Source organism: Diaphorina citri, unplaced genomic scaffold (genome assembly GCF_000475195.1).
Source record: "Diaphorina citri unplaced genomic scaffold, Diaci psyllid genome assembly version 1.1 scaffold2890, whole genome shotgun sequence".
Taxonomy (NCBI): domain Eukaryota; kingdom Metazoa; phylum Arthropoda; class Insecta; order Hemiptera; family Psyllidae; genus Diaphorina; species Diaphorina citri.
In genome coordinates this window covers 1-15,044 of record NW_007380303.1, presented here as the reverse complement: position 1 = coordinate 15,044, position 15,044 = coordinate 1, and the positions used below count along the sequence as shown (strand labels likewise).

Sequence of the window (15,044 nt, the reverse complement as noted above, 5' to 3'; positions counted from 1 at the left end):
TCCGTGATACAAAGAAACCCGGGCCCGGCCGAATAGAACAATAGGCTCGGGCACCATCTCGAACCAAGCGCCCAGCGTCCGTGATACAAAGAACGCCCTGCCGAGCCGAATAGAACAATAGGCTCGGGCACCATCTCGAACCAAGCGCCCAGCGTCCGTGATACAAAGAAACCCGGGCCCGGCCGAATAGAACAATAGGCTCGGGCACCATCTGACATCTCGAACCAAGCGCCCCGCTCGCGCTCTTCTCTCAACCAGCGACCATAACGTATGTATTTCTATTTCCCAATTTTTCTGTGTCGCTTTTGTGTCAAATTTTACCCCATAACTTTCTCACCTCTTGAGCTAGCGAACATTTACTTCACTTGATAGGACCTCAAGTATAAACGAATGACAAGAAAATTAACATAAAAAAAGAAGACCACAAGTCTAACTTTGCCCATCATTATTAACTTCAGGTCATACTTTTGATCAAGAGTCAGATGTTGAAATTCTTCATTTCTGTAGTGGGGGCAAGACAATGGACATTTTAGAAAACTTAGAAAAAATAAAGAGGGAAAAACAACGTTCAGGTCATACTTTTGATCAAGAGTCAGATGTTGAAATTCTTCATTTCTGTAGTGGGGGCAAGACAATGGACATTTTAGAAAGCTTAGCAATTCCGTCCCAATTGGAACCTCCTGGTCTATCAGCAGACAATATCACTAGACCTGATGGTGTGACAATCATACCTTGGAACCATGGACAAAACCTGGTTTGGGATACAACGTGCATAGACACTCTGGCCCTTTCAAACCTTCCTCTTACTGCAGTAAATCCTACAGCAGTAGTGGAAAAAGCCTGCCGATTAAAACACCGCAAATATCAACACTTGGCTGATCAAGACAAGTTCGCGGACGATATAACATTGACAATCTGCTGAAGACGGATCTGGAATTCAGACTCGAAACGTCCAGACCAAACATTGAGGTACGTGCCAACTTTAAGTTCAGCAAAATGGTAAGTTAAGTGTGAGTGTTGGCAAATCAAAATGTAGGAGCCTTCATCCTGTCAGTGTGAACACCTCCTTTCAATCAAGCACATTTTGACTGCCTGCCCAATCTACTCCACCCTACGTAACGAACTTTTCGCTCCAAAATCCACATGTTGGGAGATTCGGGGGAGGCAATCCATAAGACAATGGCATTCATCCAAGGAGCCCCAATTGAAGGATTGTAGGAACCCCAAGAATATCAAGAAGAAATTATTATTTATTTCCATACCTATGTTTTGTCCTTTTCATAAACCTCATTTGACCATGTAAGCATCACAGGCCATTTAAATCAGACCAATAAAAATAAGCCGCTGAAGACCTGCGAGCATCATTTACCCCGCTTGTAATTTCATGTGATGGTGCGTTAGGAGTGGAGTATGGCAGTTTTTTGAAACATACTGCAAGAAGATTAAGTGAAAAGTGGGCGAAGTCGTATTCATGGGTGTTGGGATGGCTGAAGGTGAAAGTTGAGATATCGTTGGTGCGGGCGATTTCAATGAGAGTGAGAGGTTCGAGGAAGAAGTTGAGATTGATTGAGTGTGAGGACGGAGCAGGAATGGTACAGTTGGATAATTGAATAAAGTAATACGATGATAAAACACATAGGAAAAAAAAAATCAAAATGTCATTTAATTCTCGTTTTGGTTTATCACCTGACGATACCAAAGTTTATCACATGCCACCTAACAATCAATCCACGTTCGCGACTGCGTAACTCTGTCGTGGATAACCAGCCGGCCTAGGTCATTTGATGACTATGATTTTAAAAAGACAGTTCTAGGTCATTTGATGGTAAAAACAACCGTGACTATAAATTACCGGACGCACGATCTTATTGGTGGACAACTCTACAGAGGAAGGTTAGGTAACGTTACCTCACTCTGTTAGCCAATAAGCACTCGGGATTACCGAAAGTTTCGTCACCAAAGTTTATCACATGCCACCTAACAATCAATCCACGTTCACGACTGCGTAACTCTGTCGTGGATAACCAGCCGGCCTAGGACATTTTTTGATGACAATGATTTTAAAAAGACAGTTCTAGGTCATTGGATGGTAAAAACAACCGTGACTATAAATTACCGGACGCACGATCTTATTGGTGGACGACTCTACAGAGGAAGGTTAGGTAACGTTACCTCACTCTGTTAGCCAATAAGCACTCGGGATTACCGAAAGTTTTGTCAGGACCTGTTGTCACTTCCTGGTGCAGTCGAACTTGAATAATTGAGTTCACATATTTTTTTTTTTAATTGAAGAGGTTTTTTTTTCCTCAGTTGAAAATTGTTTGTGCCTTTTCCTCTTTCTTCCTTCAAAGAGAGGTTTTATTTTTGAGCTTTTTCATTTAAAGAGGTGATTTTTTTTATATATATAAAATATGAAGGAAGGGACCTTCAAATACTGAGTGTTATCAATTATCCATTTCTCAATCATTCAGATTCGACTGTCATAAAAAAAAAGCCAGCAAGGTTGGTCATGGTCAAACCCAAGACATTTGATCATGATCACAAAATGACTAGCGCTAGGTTATTTGACGACCAGTGCCAGCACTAGGTCATTCTATATCGTCGCTGGGAAAACAAACCGCGTCTTTTTTTTTTTTTTTTTTTTTCTTTTTAGATTGACTTTTTCTAAGAACTGGAACTTACTGGGCTGAAGTACAGCACAATTCTGATTTGATAAACCCCACTCTAAATAGGTTTATTGGATACTTGAGTATCCATATCCAATGTTACCGATTTAATATCTCCTGTGTAATTTGGAAAATGGTTGATAGGCGGTTTTGTTTCTGCAGCGACGATATCTTCCTAAAGTCATCTGTTACTATACAACTTAATTCTAGGTCATTTGATGACTGTTACGTTACCAGATCCAGTCTGCATGTTCCTAGCTCCAGTCCGCAGGTTCCCAGCGCTATCTCCACCACAGGTTATTCGAGTAGAGTGTTGGGCTGGTCATGGGTCCCAGCAGAAACGCCCAGCCAATCAGCCCCACAACACAGACACACAGTACAGCACTGCGCCGTGGCTCTCCAAACGCATAGATCTCCTCGAAATCCGGGAACCCCATGTGATTGCAGAACGCATGCGCAAGGAAAGGCGCCACAAAGTGCCCGGTGCGCACGAAAAGAAACGCCGAGTAGCCGCCAAACAGGGAGGTGTAGGAGAATTGGAAGCAGGAGATGAGTAGTGCGTGCCGCCAAGACATGCCTGACTGCAGGCGTTCCATGAGATGGTGCAAGTGAGCTGTGGGGGAGGTAGTGAATAGAATTAGACTGAATTAAGGCATTGTTGTTCAAAACTGTAGTAAGCAAATCGGGGTCAGATCTCCCGCTGTCCGGTAATGCAATTTAAATTCATTTTCCCACTACACACGACAGGATTTCTTTTCCGAACGACACAAAATGTCCTTGTTGGCAATGCAATTTAAATGAGTGTTCTCACTCAAGTACGCACAACAAGATATTTTTTCCGAACGAAAAGTGGGAACGGGGCTCTACGAACGGCTTGTTAGAACTTTTTCTGAATAAATTTACAGATCTTCAAAAAGGGAGACATAACTCTGGATGGCTTGGGCACCATCTCGAACCAAGCGCCCCGCTCGCGCTCTTCTCTCAACCAGCGACCATAACGTATGTATTTCTATTTCCCAATTTGTCTGTGTCTCTTTTGTGTCAAATTTTACCCCATAACTTTCTCACCTCTTGAGCTACTGAACATATACTTCACTTGATAGGACCTCAAGTATGAACGAATGATAAGATAATTAACATCTGTGTCCAAACATAGTCGACGAGCGTCGATCAATGTGAACAAAATACAAAAAGACAACTTTTTCCAGTCGACCGTCGATCGACACAGAGAATGACAGGATAGGAGAAGCCAGCCGTTTCGAGAACGAACCTTCTGTTTAGGATAAAATTCGCCTCGAGCGGGAATCAAACCCGCAACAGCGCGTTCAAGGTAGGCGCGCTACCTTTCAACCTAACTTCCCTCCTTCAGATAGAAGCCATTTCATAGACATAGAAAAAAGGAATTGAAATTTTAATGAAGGCCTAAAACTGACAGCTGTAAGGATGTATAAGATATTACAAAATAAGAGTGCTAAAAAACCCCACAAGTGACTACATTAAAAAAAAATAGCATGCTGAATCACTATGCAACCAGAATTTAAATATTGAACCTTGCACACAAAACTCATGTGCAAGTACAATGTACCTTGTGCAACTTACATTGAAAGGAAAGTTTTCTCTAAAAAGGATTACATATTTGATCTAGAAAAAAAGGAACCAATAGGAGAAAGAAAAGGAAGAGAAAAAAAGGAGAAAGTAAAGGAAGAGAAAAACGAGCAGAAAGGGAGGGAGATGATAAAGAAGTACATAACAACATTGAATAGTCCAAGATCAAGAAGAGAATGGTTAAAGGATTCTAATATTACAACCAAGTAATAAAAGTAATGAAATTCAAATTTTCATCACTTTGAGTTGTTTCTTTTTGATCTTAGATTGCAGATCCCCAAATTTAACATATCCATGCCCAAAGGAGATTCAGTCGGATTTTCAATATCCATTCAAGTCACAACTCCAGGTACCTGGTACAGTTTGTTCAATAAATGGAGTAATCAATCTCAAATTATTTGTGGTATAGAGCCTTTTCACAACTTTTTGTGTCAACGTTTGTGACCAAAAAAAAACATCACAGGTGGTCTAATGCGAATAGCTAGGGAAAATATTTTGACTGTAGGTACTGTGTTGTGTGACTGGAATATTTAAAGCACAAAAAAAAAAAAAAAAAAGTGACTGGAGTGTGGCCTGAATTATGGTTTGACTTGGTCTTAATAACAAATTTGACAAGAAGATAAAATACTCTACCATTAGACACTTCAGGTGGTTCCCTGTCCTCCGCTACTCTGTTTTCAGATCCAGTTTGTTTGCTTCCTAGTAAAACAAAGATCATGGAAAAGAAATACAAAAGAAAACATGCAAAGCACACAAGGATAAAAATTAATAAAACTTAAAAAGATCATCATCAGTTTCTTGAATATCTTCAAATAATTTGGTACCTACCTACTTCATTGAAATAAATTTGTATGTCCTTATGATTTTATTAAATTTTTTATTTTAATTTTTTACCCCTTCCACCCCCAAACTTCTATTGAGCTATTTCTTTTTTCTTAATCACCCTCCTCTTCTTCTTCTTTTTCTTTCTTTCTTTCTTTCTTTTTTCTTCTTCTTCCTCTCCCTCTTCTTCCTCCTTCTCTTCTTCTTCTTTTTAATTTTTTTAGGGACCTACCCCAGGTAAGTGTTTTTTGGTTAAAAAAAAATATATATATATATACAGTGAGAGGTAAAATGTGCACTATGTACTAAGAAAGATGGTGAAAATGAAGCTAATTATGAGTATATGAAAAAAAAAAAAAAAAAAAAAAAAAAAGCTTTGAGTAGGTAATGTAACAAAAAATAAACTATGTAGATGTGCTAAAAAAAAATCAAGTGAGTTTTCATTTATACCAACATCTATAATACTAGATTTGTGCAAAACAGTGCCTGGAGGAAAAACTACAGTGAAAATAGCTACAAAGTTTTCAATAACATACAAATGAGTTGTGATGGAAACAAGAAATCAAAGTGGGTTTTCATTTATAATTTTAAAACATCTAGTTTTATGCAAACCAGGGCATAGATGAAAAACTATTATTGCTTCAAAAATTTCAACATCTTACACCTGTGAGTTGTATTGGAACCAAGAATTCTAAGTGGGGTTTTATCTATTATTCTAAAACAACATTTAGATTTGTTCAAACCAAGATACAGAGGAAATCTACGGTAAAAACTTTTAAAAGAAAATGGAAAGTTTCTTACCAGCATACACCTGCCAAATGCCACTGAGTGCTTGCAAGACGAGAGGTCCAAGGAAAAGCACCATGGTCAGAAGTAAAGGCAGGATCAGAGCTGGAAGAAGGCCGGGCAACCTCAAGCCCAATGTCTCCAGCAATGAGTTCTGGAAAACACGATATATGTTGTTAGCTCTGTTTTTCATTGCAAATTGGGTATGACACATGCTTTTCATTTCACTTCCCCTCATGGTGTAGCTCTTCACTTTGACACAGTCATTTAAATTCCTGAAGCAACTCTTGATTAGCATCAAGTGAAAATCTTACATATTCTTGAGAGTTCATTTCAATGGTCAATGGATTAATGAGACTTCTGTGTACTATTATTGTCTACTGCAGCTATTCTACCTAACCTCTTCTGGACTTTCTTCAACAGATCAACAAGTGTTCACAATAAAGTAAGTCAAATCAAGTACAAAATTGTTTTGTAATGTCTCCACTAGTTGTTATGTTTCTGGAGTTCCCACAATTTATACCCTCCACTCCAAACACAGAGTGAACACCACATTGATGTAGCATAGGAAAGAAAAACAGGCCCATTGATGTACTTGAAAAAAAGAAAAAACTATGAACACAAATTTCAAATTGAGTGGATCTGAAAGATTGAGAGAAAATATGAAGACTTCTTTGAAGACAGAATTGAATAAACCAACTTTATTTTTAACTGGCCAAATTGAATTGGGATAAGGTGGAGTAAAAGAAGAAGAAGATTTTTAACTGGCCAAATTAAATACCTATGGAAATTATTATAAAGTGGGTGGCTTTCACTTGGATTGTGCACTGCAAAGCCCTAAGGTGACAGAGTACAGCTAAAATGATTAAGGCCTAGTCTTTCTAAAAATCCCCCTGCCCCCTCAGGAATACAGCTTGGTGAAAATGGATGAATGATAGCAAAATATAAAATGAATTTTAAAAATTGCCGCCGGGACAGCTATCTCACGTCGCCCGAGCTCATCTCAGCCCTGTTCATAAACACACCCTCAGGAATACAGCTTGGTGAAAATGGATGAATGATAGTGACAAACACATACATACCTTCTCCAGATATTTCTTATCCAAAAAGTACCACAGGAACAATGGTGACACCAAAGACATCACAAATACACTGAAGAATCTCTTCCGAATTGTAGCAGGTTCATTGATAAAATTCCATACCTCGGCTGGGATCAAACCCACGCCCTCCTGATTACCAGGCGAGCGTCTTGACCACTACGCCACCAAGGCAGGTATCGTTAACCCCTAATTTTCAGACTTACCGGCACCAAAGAAGAGAGGCGCAACAAAGATGGCAGTGTTGGGTTTGAACACCTGGAGTAGTAAAGGCAACATGCAGGCTCTGAATGTGAATTCTTCCGACAGGGGCGCCACTATGTAGTTTCGTACCCACATCAGATCGTTCACGTTGGACCACCAGAATGGACATGTTCAACACTCATCCTTGCACAACAATCATTGAGAGGACTTGTGATAGGTGTCACAATGAAGACCCAACCCTCAGCAGGGGTTGATGGTCCAAGGTCTAGCCAATGGTCACTGTTGTGGACAGTGAACACACTTTCGAAGCAGAGCTTTTCTCCTCCGTCTTCTCACACTGTTCATCATACCCAAGAGAGCCAGACATGTACTTCTGTGTGTAAAAATGAGTAGGCAATAGAGGTCTTTTGAGACATACCTGGTAAGTGGAGAAGACCAAATGTAGAGACTGGCGACATACACTATGGACAGTACTAGACAGGCCAAAATGGGTTTCCACATAGATGTTTGTTCCTCCATGGCGGAGAGCTAGGGAAGGAGTTCTCTTCAGGCTTCACAGAATACCGCGTTTTTCACATCTGCAAGATGAAGCTTGCAAATTTGCAGTTGCCTCCGGAGAATCCGGAGATTAATGAGAAAATTAGAAAAAAAGAGCAATAAAAAGAAAGTCTGTTCTCTGTTGTACTCTTTTTTTTTTAATCAGCACGTTTTCCTCTTTTTTTTTTTCACTTTTCGGCTTTTCGCTTTTCACTAATTTCACTTTTTTTTCACTTTTCTTTTCTGTTTACCTTTGAAAAGTCGCCCAAATGTAGAGACTGGCGACATACACTATGGACAGTACTAGACAGGCCAAAATGGGTTTCCACATAGATGTTTGTTCCTCCATGGCGAAGAGCTAGGGAAGGAGTTCTCTTCAGGCTTCACAGAATACCGCGTTTTTCACATCTGCAAGATGAAGCTCGCAAATTTGCAGTCCGCCTCCGGAGATTAATGAGAAAATTACAAAATTATGTTTGCTTCCTAGTAAAACAAAGATCATGGAAAAGAAATACAAAAGAAAACATGCAAAGCACACAAGGATAAAAATTAGTAAAACTTAAAAAGAAAAATGTACATTAAGTATCAGTTTCTTGAATATCTTGAATTAATCTGGTACCTACTTCATTGAAATAAATTTGTATGGCCTTATGATTTTATTAAATTTTTTACCCCTTCCACCCCCAAACTTCTATTGAGCTATTTCTTTTTTCTTAATCACCCTCCTCCTTCTTCTTCTCCTCCTCCTCTTCCTTCTTCTTCTTCTTCTTCTTCTTCTTCTTCCTTTTCCTCTTCCTCCTCCTTATCTTCTTCTTCTTCTTCTTTTTCATTTTTTAGGGACCTACCTACCCCAGGTAAGTATTTTTTAGTTAAAAAAAAAAAAATGCAATGAGAGGTAAAATGTGCTTTTTTGGGTTAAAAAAAAAAAAAATAAAAAATACAGTGAGAGGTAAAATGTGCACTATGTACTAAGAAAGATAGTGAAAATGAAGCTAACTATGAGTATATGAAAAAAAAGCTTTGAGTAGGTAATCTAACAAAAAATAAACTATGTAAGTAGATGTGCTAAAAAAATCAAGTGAGTTTTCATTTATACCAACATCTATAATACTAGTTTTGTGCAAAACAGTGCCTATAGGAAAAACTACAGTGAAAATAGCTACAACGTTAGGAGTGGAGTATGGCAGTTTTTTGAAACATACTGCGAGAAGATTAAGTGAAAAGTGGGCGAAGTCGTATTCATGGGGTGCACTATGTAGGTACCTACTAAGAAAGATAGTGAAAATGAAGCTAATTATAAGTATATGAAAAAGAAAAAAAGAAAAACTTTGAGTAATGTAACAAAAGATTAACCATGTAGATGTGCTGAAAAAATCAAGTGAGTTTTCATTTATACCAACATCTATAATACTAGTTTTGTGCAAATCAGTGCCTATAGGAAAAACTACAGTGAAAATAGCTACAGTTTTCAACAACATACAAATATGAGTTGTGATGGAAACAAGAAATCAAAGTGGGTTTTCATTTATAATTTTAAAACATCTAGTTTTGTGCAAACCAGGGCATAGATGAAAAACCATTATTGCTACAAAAATTTCAACATCTTACACCTGTGAGTTGTGATGGAAACAAGAATTCTAAGTGAGGTTTCATCTATTATTCTAAAACAACATTTAGATTTGTTCAAACTAAGATACAGAGGAAATCTACAATAACTAAAAGAAAATGGAAAGTTTCTTACCAGCATACACCTGCCAAATGCCACTGAGTGCTTGCAAGACAAGAGGTCCAAGGAAAAGCACCATGGTCAGAAGTAAAGGTAGGATCAGAGCGGGAAGAAGGCCGGGCAACCTCAGGCCCAATGTCTCCAGCAATGAGTTCTGGAAAACACGATATATGTTGTTAGCTCTGTTTTTCATTGCAAATTGGGTATGACACATGCTTTTCATTTCACTTCCCCTCATGGTGTAGCTCTTCACTTTGACACAGTCATTTAAATTCCTGAAGCAACTCTTGATTAGCATCAAGTGAAAATCTTACATATTCTTGAGAGTTCATTTCAATGGTCAATGGATTAATGAGACTTCTGTGTACTATTATTGTCTACTGCAGCTATTCTACCTAACCTCTTCTGGACTTTCTTCAACAGATCAACAAGTGTTCACAATAAAGTAAGTCAAATCAAGTACAAAATTGTTTTGTAATGTCTCCACTAGTTGTTATGTTTCTGGAGTTCCCACAATTTATACCCTCCACTCCAAACACAGAGTGAACACCACATTGATGTAGCATAGGAAAGAAAAACAGGCCCATTGATGTACTTGAAAAAAAGAAAAAACTATGAACACAAATTTCAAATTGAGTGGATCTGAAAGATTGAGAGAAAATATGAAGACTTCTTTGAAGACAGAATTGAATAAACCAACTTTATTTTTAACTGGCCAAATTGAATTGGGATAAGGTGGAGTAAAAGAAGAAGAAGATTTTTAACTGGCCAAATTAAATACCTATGGAAATTATTATAAAGTGGGTGGCTTTCACTTGGATTGTGCACTGCAAAGCCCTAAGGTGACAGAGTACAGCTAAAATGATTAAGGCCTAGTCTTTCTAAAAATCCCCCTGCCCCCTCAGGAATACAGCTTGGTGAAAATGGATGAATGATAGCAACAAACACATACATACCTTCTCCAGATATTTCTTATCCAAAAAGTACCACAGGAACAATGGTGACACCAAAGACATCACAAATACACTGAAGAATCTCTTCCGAATTGTAGCAGGTTCATTTCTGAAATTGAATATACCAAACAAAACTTTATAGGTAGGTACATAATTGAGTGATTTTCTCTGGACATGTTCAACACTGCATTTCTGAAATTGAATATACCAAACAAAACTTTATAGGTAGGTACATAATTGAGTGATTTTCTCTGGACATGTTCAACACTCATCCTTGCACAACAATCATTGAAAGGACTTGTGATAGGTGTCACAATGAAAACCCAACCCTCAGCAGGGGTTGATGGTCCAAGGTCTAGCCAATGGTCACTGTTGTGGACAGTGAACACACACTTTCGAAGCAGAGCTTTTCTCCTCCGTCTTCTCACACTGTTCATCATACCCAAGAGAGCCAGACATGTTATTTTCCATCATCCTGGGATACGAAACTATCAAGCGATTCAGTATCAAGTCTGAGTATAAGCAGCATGTACGATGGTAGACCTTCAACGAGTTCTTTCTGTTTTGAAAAACAAAGCACAAGTTCTCACGATGGTCGACTCCGGATGGCTAGAGACGATCACACTGGTGTATGGCAGATAAGAAAGATATCTTTTATTCTGCCATCACCATTTGGCGAAAGCTAAAGCCGCTAGAACAACAACAAGGGTGGTAAATCTGGAACTAGGACCAGTGGCTAGAGCACGTTGAATTCAGATGGATCATTGAAGCAACGTATATCACTAAAAACATGGAATTTCAAGGTAACAGGGTAATTAGGACATATATTATGTATTATTTAACTTTTAGTTCAACTATAAAAGCTTTTTACTCTCAAAAAGTAACTCTGATGGATCAAAAAATCACAGCCGGCTAGAAAAAATTCATTCTGAAAATCTGAACTGAGAAATCCTCTGTCTGATATATCAGTCGGTTACTAAAATACCGGTAGCAAAGAGACGGTAAAATAAAATGATAAAAAAATCACGCAGCGCTCTCTATTAGATTGTTGAGCAACTTTTAGAAAAGGTTGCATTATGATTCGACTGATATTTCAGACGGAATTGAACTTAGAATGAGAAAAAACGCCTGACTGATATATCAGTCAGGGGCAACTTTTATGACATTTCGTGGTGTCTGATATATCAGACGAAGTACTTTAAGGGGTTAAAGGTCCTTCTGAACTTTGAGACCAAGTGAATGAGGCAATCTTGCTTCTTGTGGTCAATTTTACTTTTATCTGAACTTTGACAGCCAGGAAGTGTTTGATATGAACTCAAGATGAGTTGTGAAGAATCTGAAAATCCCGTTTTTTCCAAGTTTAGAATGAAAAAATATGTGGGAGCACAACAGTAATCAAGGTGTTTTTGAAAATTTTCTTGTAAAGTGTTTTTACAAGCCATACAATGGATGCTGGGGGTGCCATCGCAGACACCCAAACCCCCATTCTGATCACCAACATCGAGTGGGAGATGATGGATAAAACTCAATTCTTCCCGTTGAGTATGTTGAGTTCATTCTGTGTACGAGGAAGTTTGTATCCGTTGACTCTGATCAAGACCAGACTGCAACTACAGAAGCATGATCAACTTTATAAAGGTAATACACATTACTGAGACATCCATGAAGATAATACACATTTGCTGTGAGAGTTAGCCTTGAACCTAGAGAGATAGAGACAAGAGAGAATCTAAGCTGACAGTCTAAATAAATAAAGCACTACCTACTCATACTTGTTTACTTCTAAGGGGATTTTCAAATACCAACCTACCTTCATATTATCATTTTCAGGTCTACTGGATGCTGGGGCTAAGATATACAAGTCAGAAGGTCTTGGTGGGTTATATCGAGGCTTCTGGGTGAGCTCGGTGCAAATATTCTCTGGTGTCATGTACATAGCAACATATGAAGGTGTTCGACATGTGATTACTAAAAACAACATCCACAACAACCAAGCAAAATCTCTGATAGCTGGAGCAGCAGCTTCACTTGTTGGTCAAACCATTATTGTACCATTTGATGTCATTAGTCAACATCTCATGGTTCTGGGGCTAGCCACTGCCAATCAATCTAAAAAGAAAGTAAGTTTCCAGATAAGCTACATAACCTGAGCTAAGAAAGACTAAGATCTAGTTAATTTGCAGAGTATAGTAGTAATAATAATAAAAAGAAAATCACCTTTGTTGTTCAGTTAAAAAATAATCTTCTTCTTCTTTGCCTTTTCCCATATTCAGATGGGGTCAGCATATGTCGTCGGCCTCTCTATCAGCTTTAGAGTGATTGCTTTGAGGCCAACTGGTTTTGGCTAAACAAAATTTTCCGAGTGGGATGCCCTTCGCACTCAACCTTTGCTATTGATATAGTGTGAGGAAATTTTGGCTAGTCTTCTCCCTGTTTCTACATAGTCCCCTAGCTAGATGCTGATCTACTCTCTGTCCCTCAGCCAGACTATCAGGTAAAAAAAAATAATAAAATAAACTTCATCTCCCTCTCTTATTCCAGATTGTTTTGGAACCTCTTGGCATTACAATTGACACAAGTCAAACAAAATTCCGCACAACCATGAACATAGCACAATTCATTTATAAACAAGACGGATTCAAAGGATTCTACAGAGGGTATCTAGCATCCCTATGTGCCTATGTTCCTAACAGTGCATTCTGGTGGACTTTCTACCACATATACCAAGGTAAGATAAATGTGAAGCTAGTTTAATTTTTCATTAGGTAGGTATTTTTATTTTCAAAATGAAATTGACCCAGGAAAATTTGTGTTTTCCAGGAAATTTTTGAGAAATGCTCATCTTCGAATTTATTTTTGTTACATTTTCTTGTCTTTAATAGGTACTAAAAAAAAAAAAAAAAAAAGGGGAAGAAAGGAAAAAAGGGTTTCTAAAAAAAATGGGGTTTAATTAAAAAAAAAAAGGACCGAGGAAATTTATTCATGTGAAAAGAAAGGCACAGAAATCATCAAATTCATAGACAGCAAGCCTAGCAACTTTTAAACTAGGAAATGCTGGTTCCTTCAATATAGAGTTACATTTTTCCTATAAGCTTCATTGCCCTAGCATGGTGTTGGGCTGATAACAAAATTACTATTGATAACCCACTTTGCACTATAGTCAGATTGTCTGTGTTTATATTTGCTCTGATAACGTGATAACATTATTCTCAACACAAGAGTTAAGAAAGACATTGTGTATTCTTGAAGCTCTGTATTGATAAAGGTACCTATTGTTAAAAAAAAAAAAAAAAAAAATGTGAATTTATTAATGGCCAGGACCACAAAGCAAGTTTTTTTTTTATTTAAACTTTGTTTATGTTAAACCAAACGGATTAAGCCATCAATTTTTTTGATTTTAAATTTTCTTCTCTCTTCAATTTGGGTTGATAAGACCTCAGCAGTTACAATTCCCCCTATCAAACCTCTAGAAAAAATAAATAAAAATAAAAAATCAGAAATCATTTGACTTAAACTGAGTTTAAACTATGAGCCACAAGTGAAGGTCCCCCCCAAACTTATGTTGAGTCAATATATTTGTATGTTATCAGCGTATTATTGTCTCATATGATGCAATAAAATACATTACTGTGTCATTCACTGGTAGGATGACCATTAGATTTGAATTATGTGTCATTGACATCTCCCAGAGACCCAGACAGTCAAGCTAATTTTTTGGATTACACATTTCAAGCCTATATTTTTTATGGTGGAAGCTTACCGTGGAAATGTTGAACTAGGAATGAAACTGATCCTGGATATAACTTGGCCACTTGATCATAACATTGGGACATTAGGACAACATTGGCTATACTGACATTGGAAATGTTTAGACACAACAATATTCTACCTTTCTGTTTTTCCAGAAAAGCTAAACAGGGTGTTTCCAGACGACTTTTCACATCTGCTCATCCAATGTATTTCGGGTACGCTTGGTGGCTTTACAACCACCCTGATTACCAATCCTCTAGATACCATACGAGCCCGGCTGCAAGTAAGTAGACACTGCCCCACGCAGGCTAAGTGAATTTTATGCGAGGTGGCGGGTAGTGTTGTCGAATGGAGGGTAAAACCCCCGTCACTAAAAACCAATTAAATAGTGACGTTAAAAACCTACCAAATAAAAGATTAGCCAGCCTAAGTAGTTAGTTAAAAAAGTAGCTCGTCTTTCTTGTAAGCACTAGGTTGTAAGTTCGATTCCCGTCGGGCGAACTTTATCCTAAACAGATAAAGTTCGACCTCGAAACGGCTGGCTTTCCTCCTATCTTGTCTTTCTTCACCCTTTGCTTTCGAGACGATAAGACCCCTTAGCAGTCAGCAGTCACAGCCCTCTCTCTCTCTCCCTCTTTCTCTCTTTCTCTCTCTCTATACACCCTCTCGAAAAAAAACACCTACTTTCAATATTAAAATGAAAACTTCACAAAGTTACTGAGTCCTCCATCACCTTATTCCAATATTGTCATGTTTTCCCTGGCAGGTACAACGGACAAACTCAATGCTACAAACGTGCAAACTCCTTTGGATCGAGGAAGGATTCTGGATGTTTTCCAAAGGTCTCTCAGCCCGTCTCGTTCAGTCAGTCATGTTCAGCTTTTCCATCATCCTGGGA

At 38.2% G+C, this 15,044-nt stretch overlaps 2 protein-coding genes and 2 long non-coding RNA genes across 4 annotated transcripts in view; 2 read left to right on the top strand and 2 right to left on the bottom strand.

Moving 5' to 3' along the window:
• LOC103519699 (CAAX prenyl protease 2) overlaps positions 1–10,855 on the bottom strand; it is a 12,482-nt gene extending 1,627 nt beyond the window's left edge. The window contains exons 1-6 of the mRNA XM_026831106.1: positions 10,790–10,855; positions 10,400–10,588; positions 9,459–9,597; positions 7,969–8,075; positions 7,599–7,708; positions 7,183–7,349 (exon numbers count right to left, since the gene is read on the bottom strand). Coding sequence (XP_026686907.1) covers positions 7,183–7,349; positions 7,599–7,708; positions 7,969–8,075; positions 9,459–9,597; positions 10,400–10,588; positions 10,790–10,855 — 778 coding nt within the window. The remainder of the gene's footprint in view (positions 1–7,182; positions 7,350–7,598; positions 7,709–7,968; positions 8,076–9,458; positions 9,598–10,399; positions 10,589–10,789) is intronic.
• On the top strand, positions 7–1,486 carry LOC113471730. Its single transcript, XR_003394316.1, has 2 exons — positions 7–458; positions 573–1,486. It is a non-coding gene; the product is annotated as an uncharacterized LOC113471730 (long non-coding RNA).
• On the bottom strand, positions 4,910–6,652 carry LOC113471729. Its single transcript, XR_003394315.1, has 2 exons — positions 5,895–6,652; positions 4,910–4,970 (listed from the first exon to the last, which is right to left on the bottom strand). It is a non-coding gene; the product is annotated as an uncharacterized LOC113471729 (long non-coding RNA).
• A 390-nt stretch (positions 10,856–11,245) lies between the features above and the next one.
• LOC103519697 (solute carrier family 25 member 44-like) lies at positions 11,246–15,041 on the top strand (the record flags this gene model as incomplete). The annotated part of the gene is made up of 5 exons (XM_008484788.2): positions 11,246–12,034; positions 12,227–12,516; positions 12,938–13,124; positions 14,302–14,429; positions 14,913–15,041. Coding segments are annotated over exons 1-5 (927 nt in total), but the record flags the coding sequence as incomplete, so codon positions are not given.
• Between the last annotated feature and the right edge of the window lie 3 nt (positions 15,042–15,044).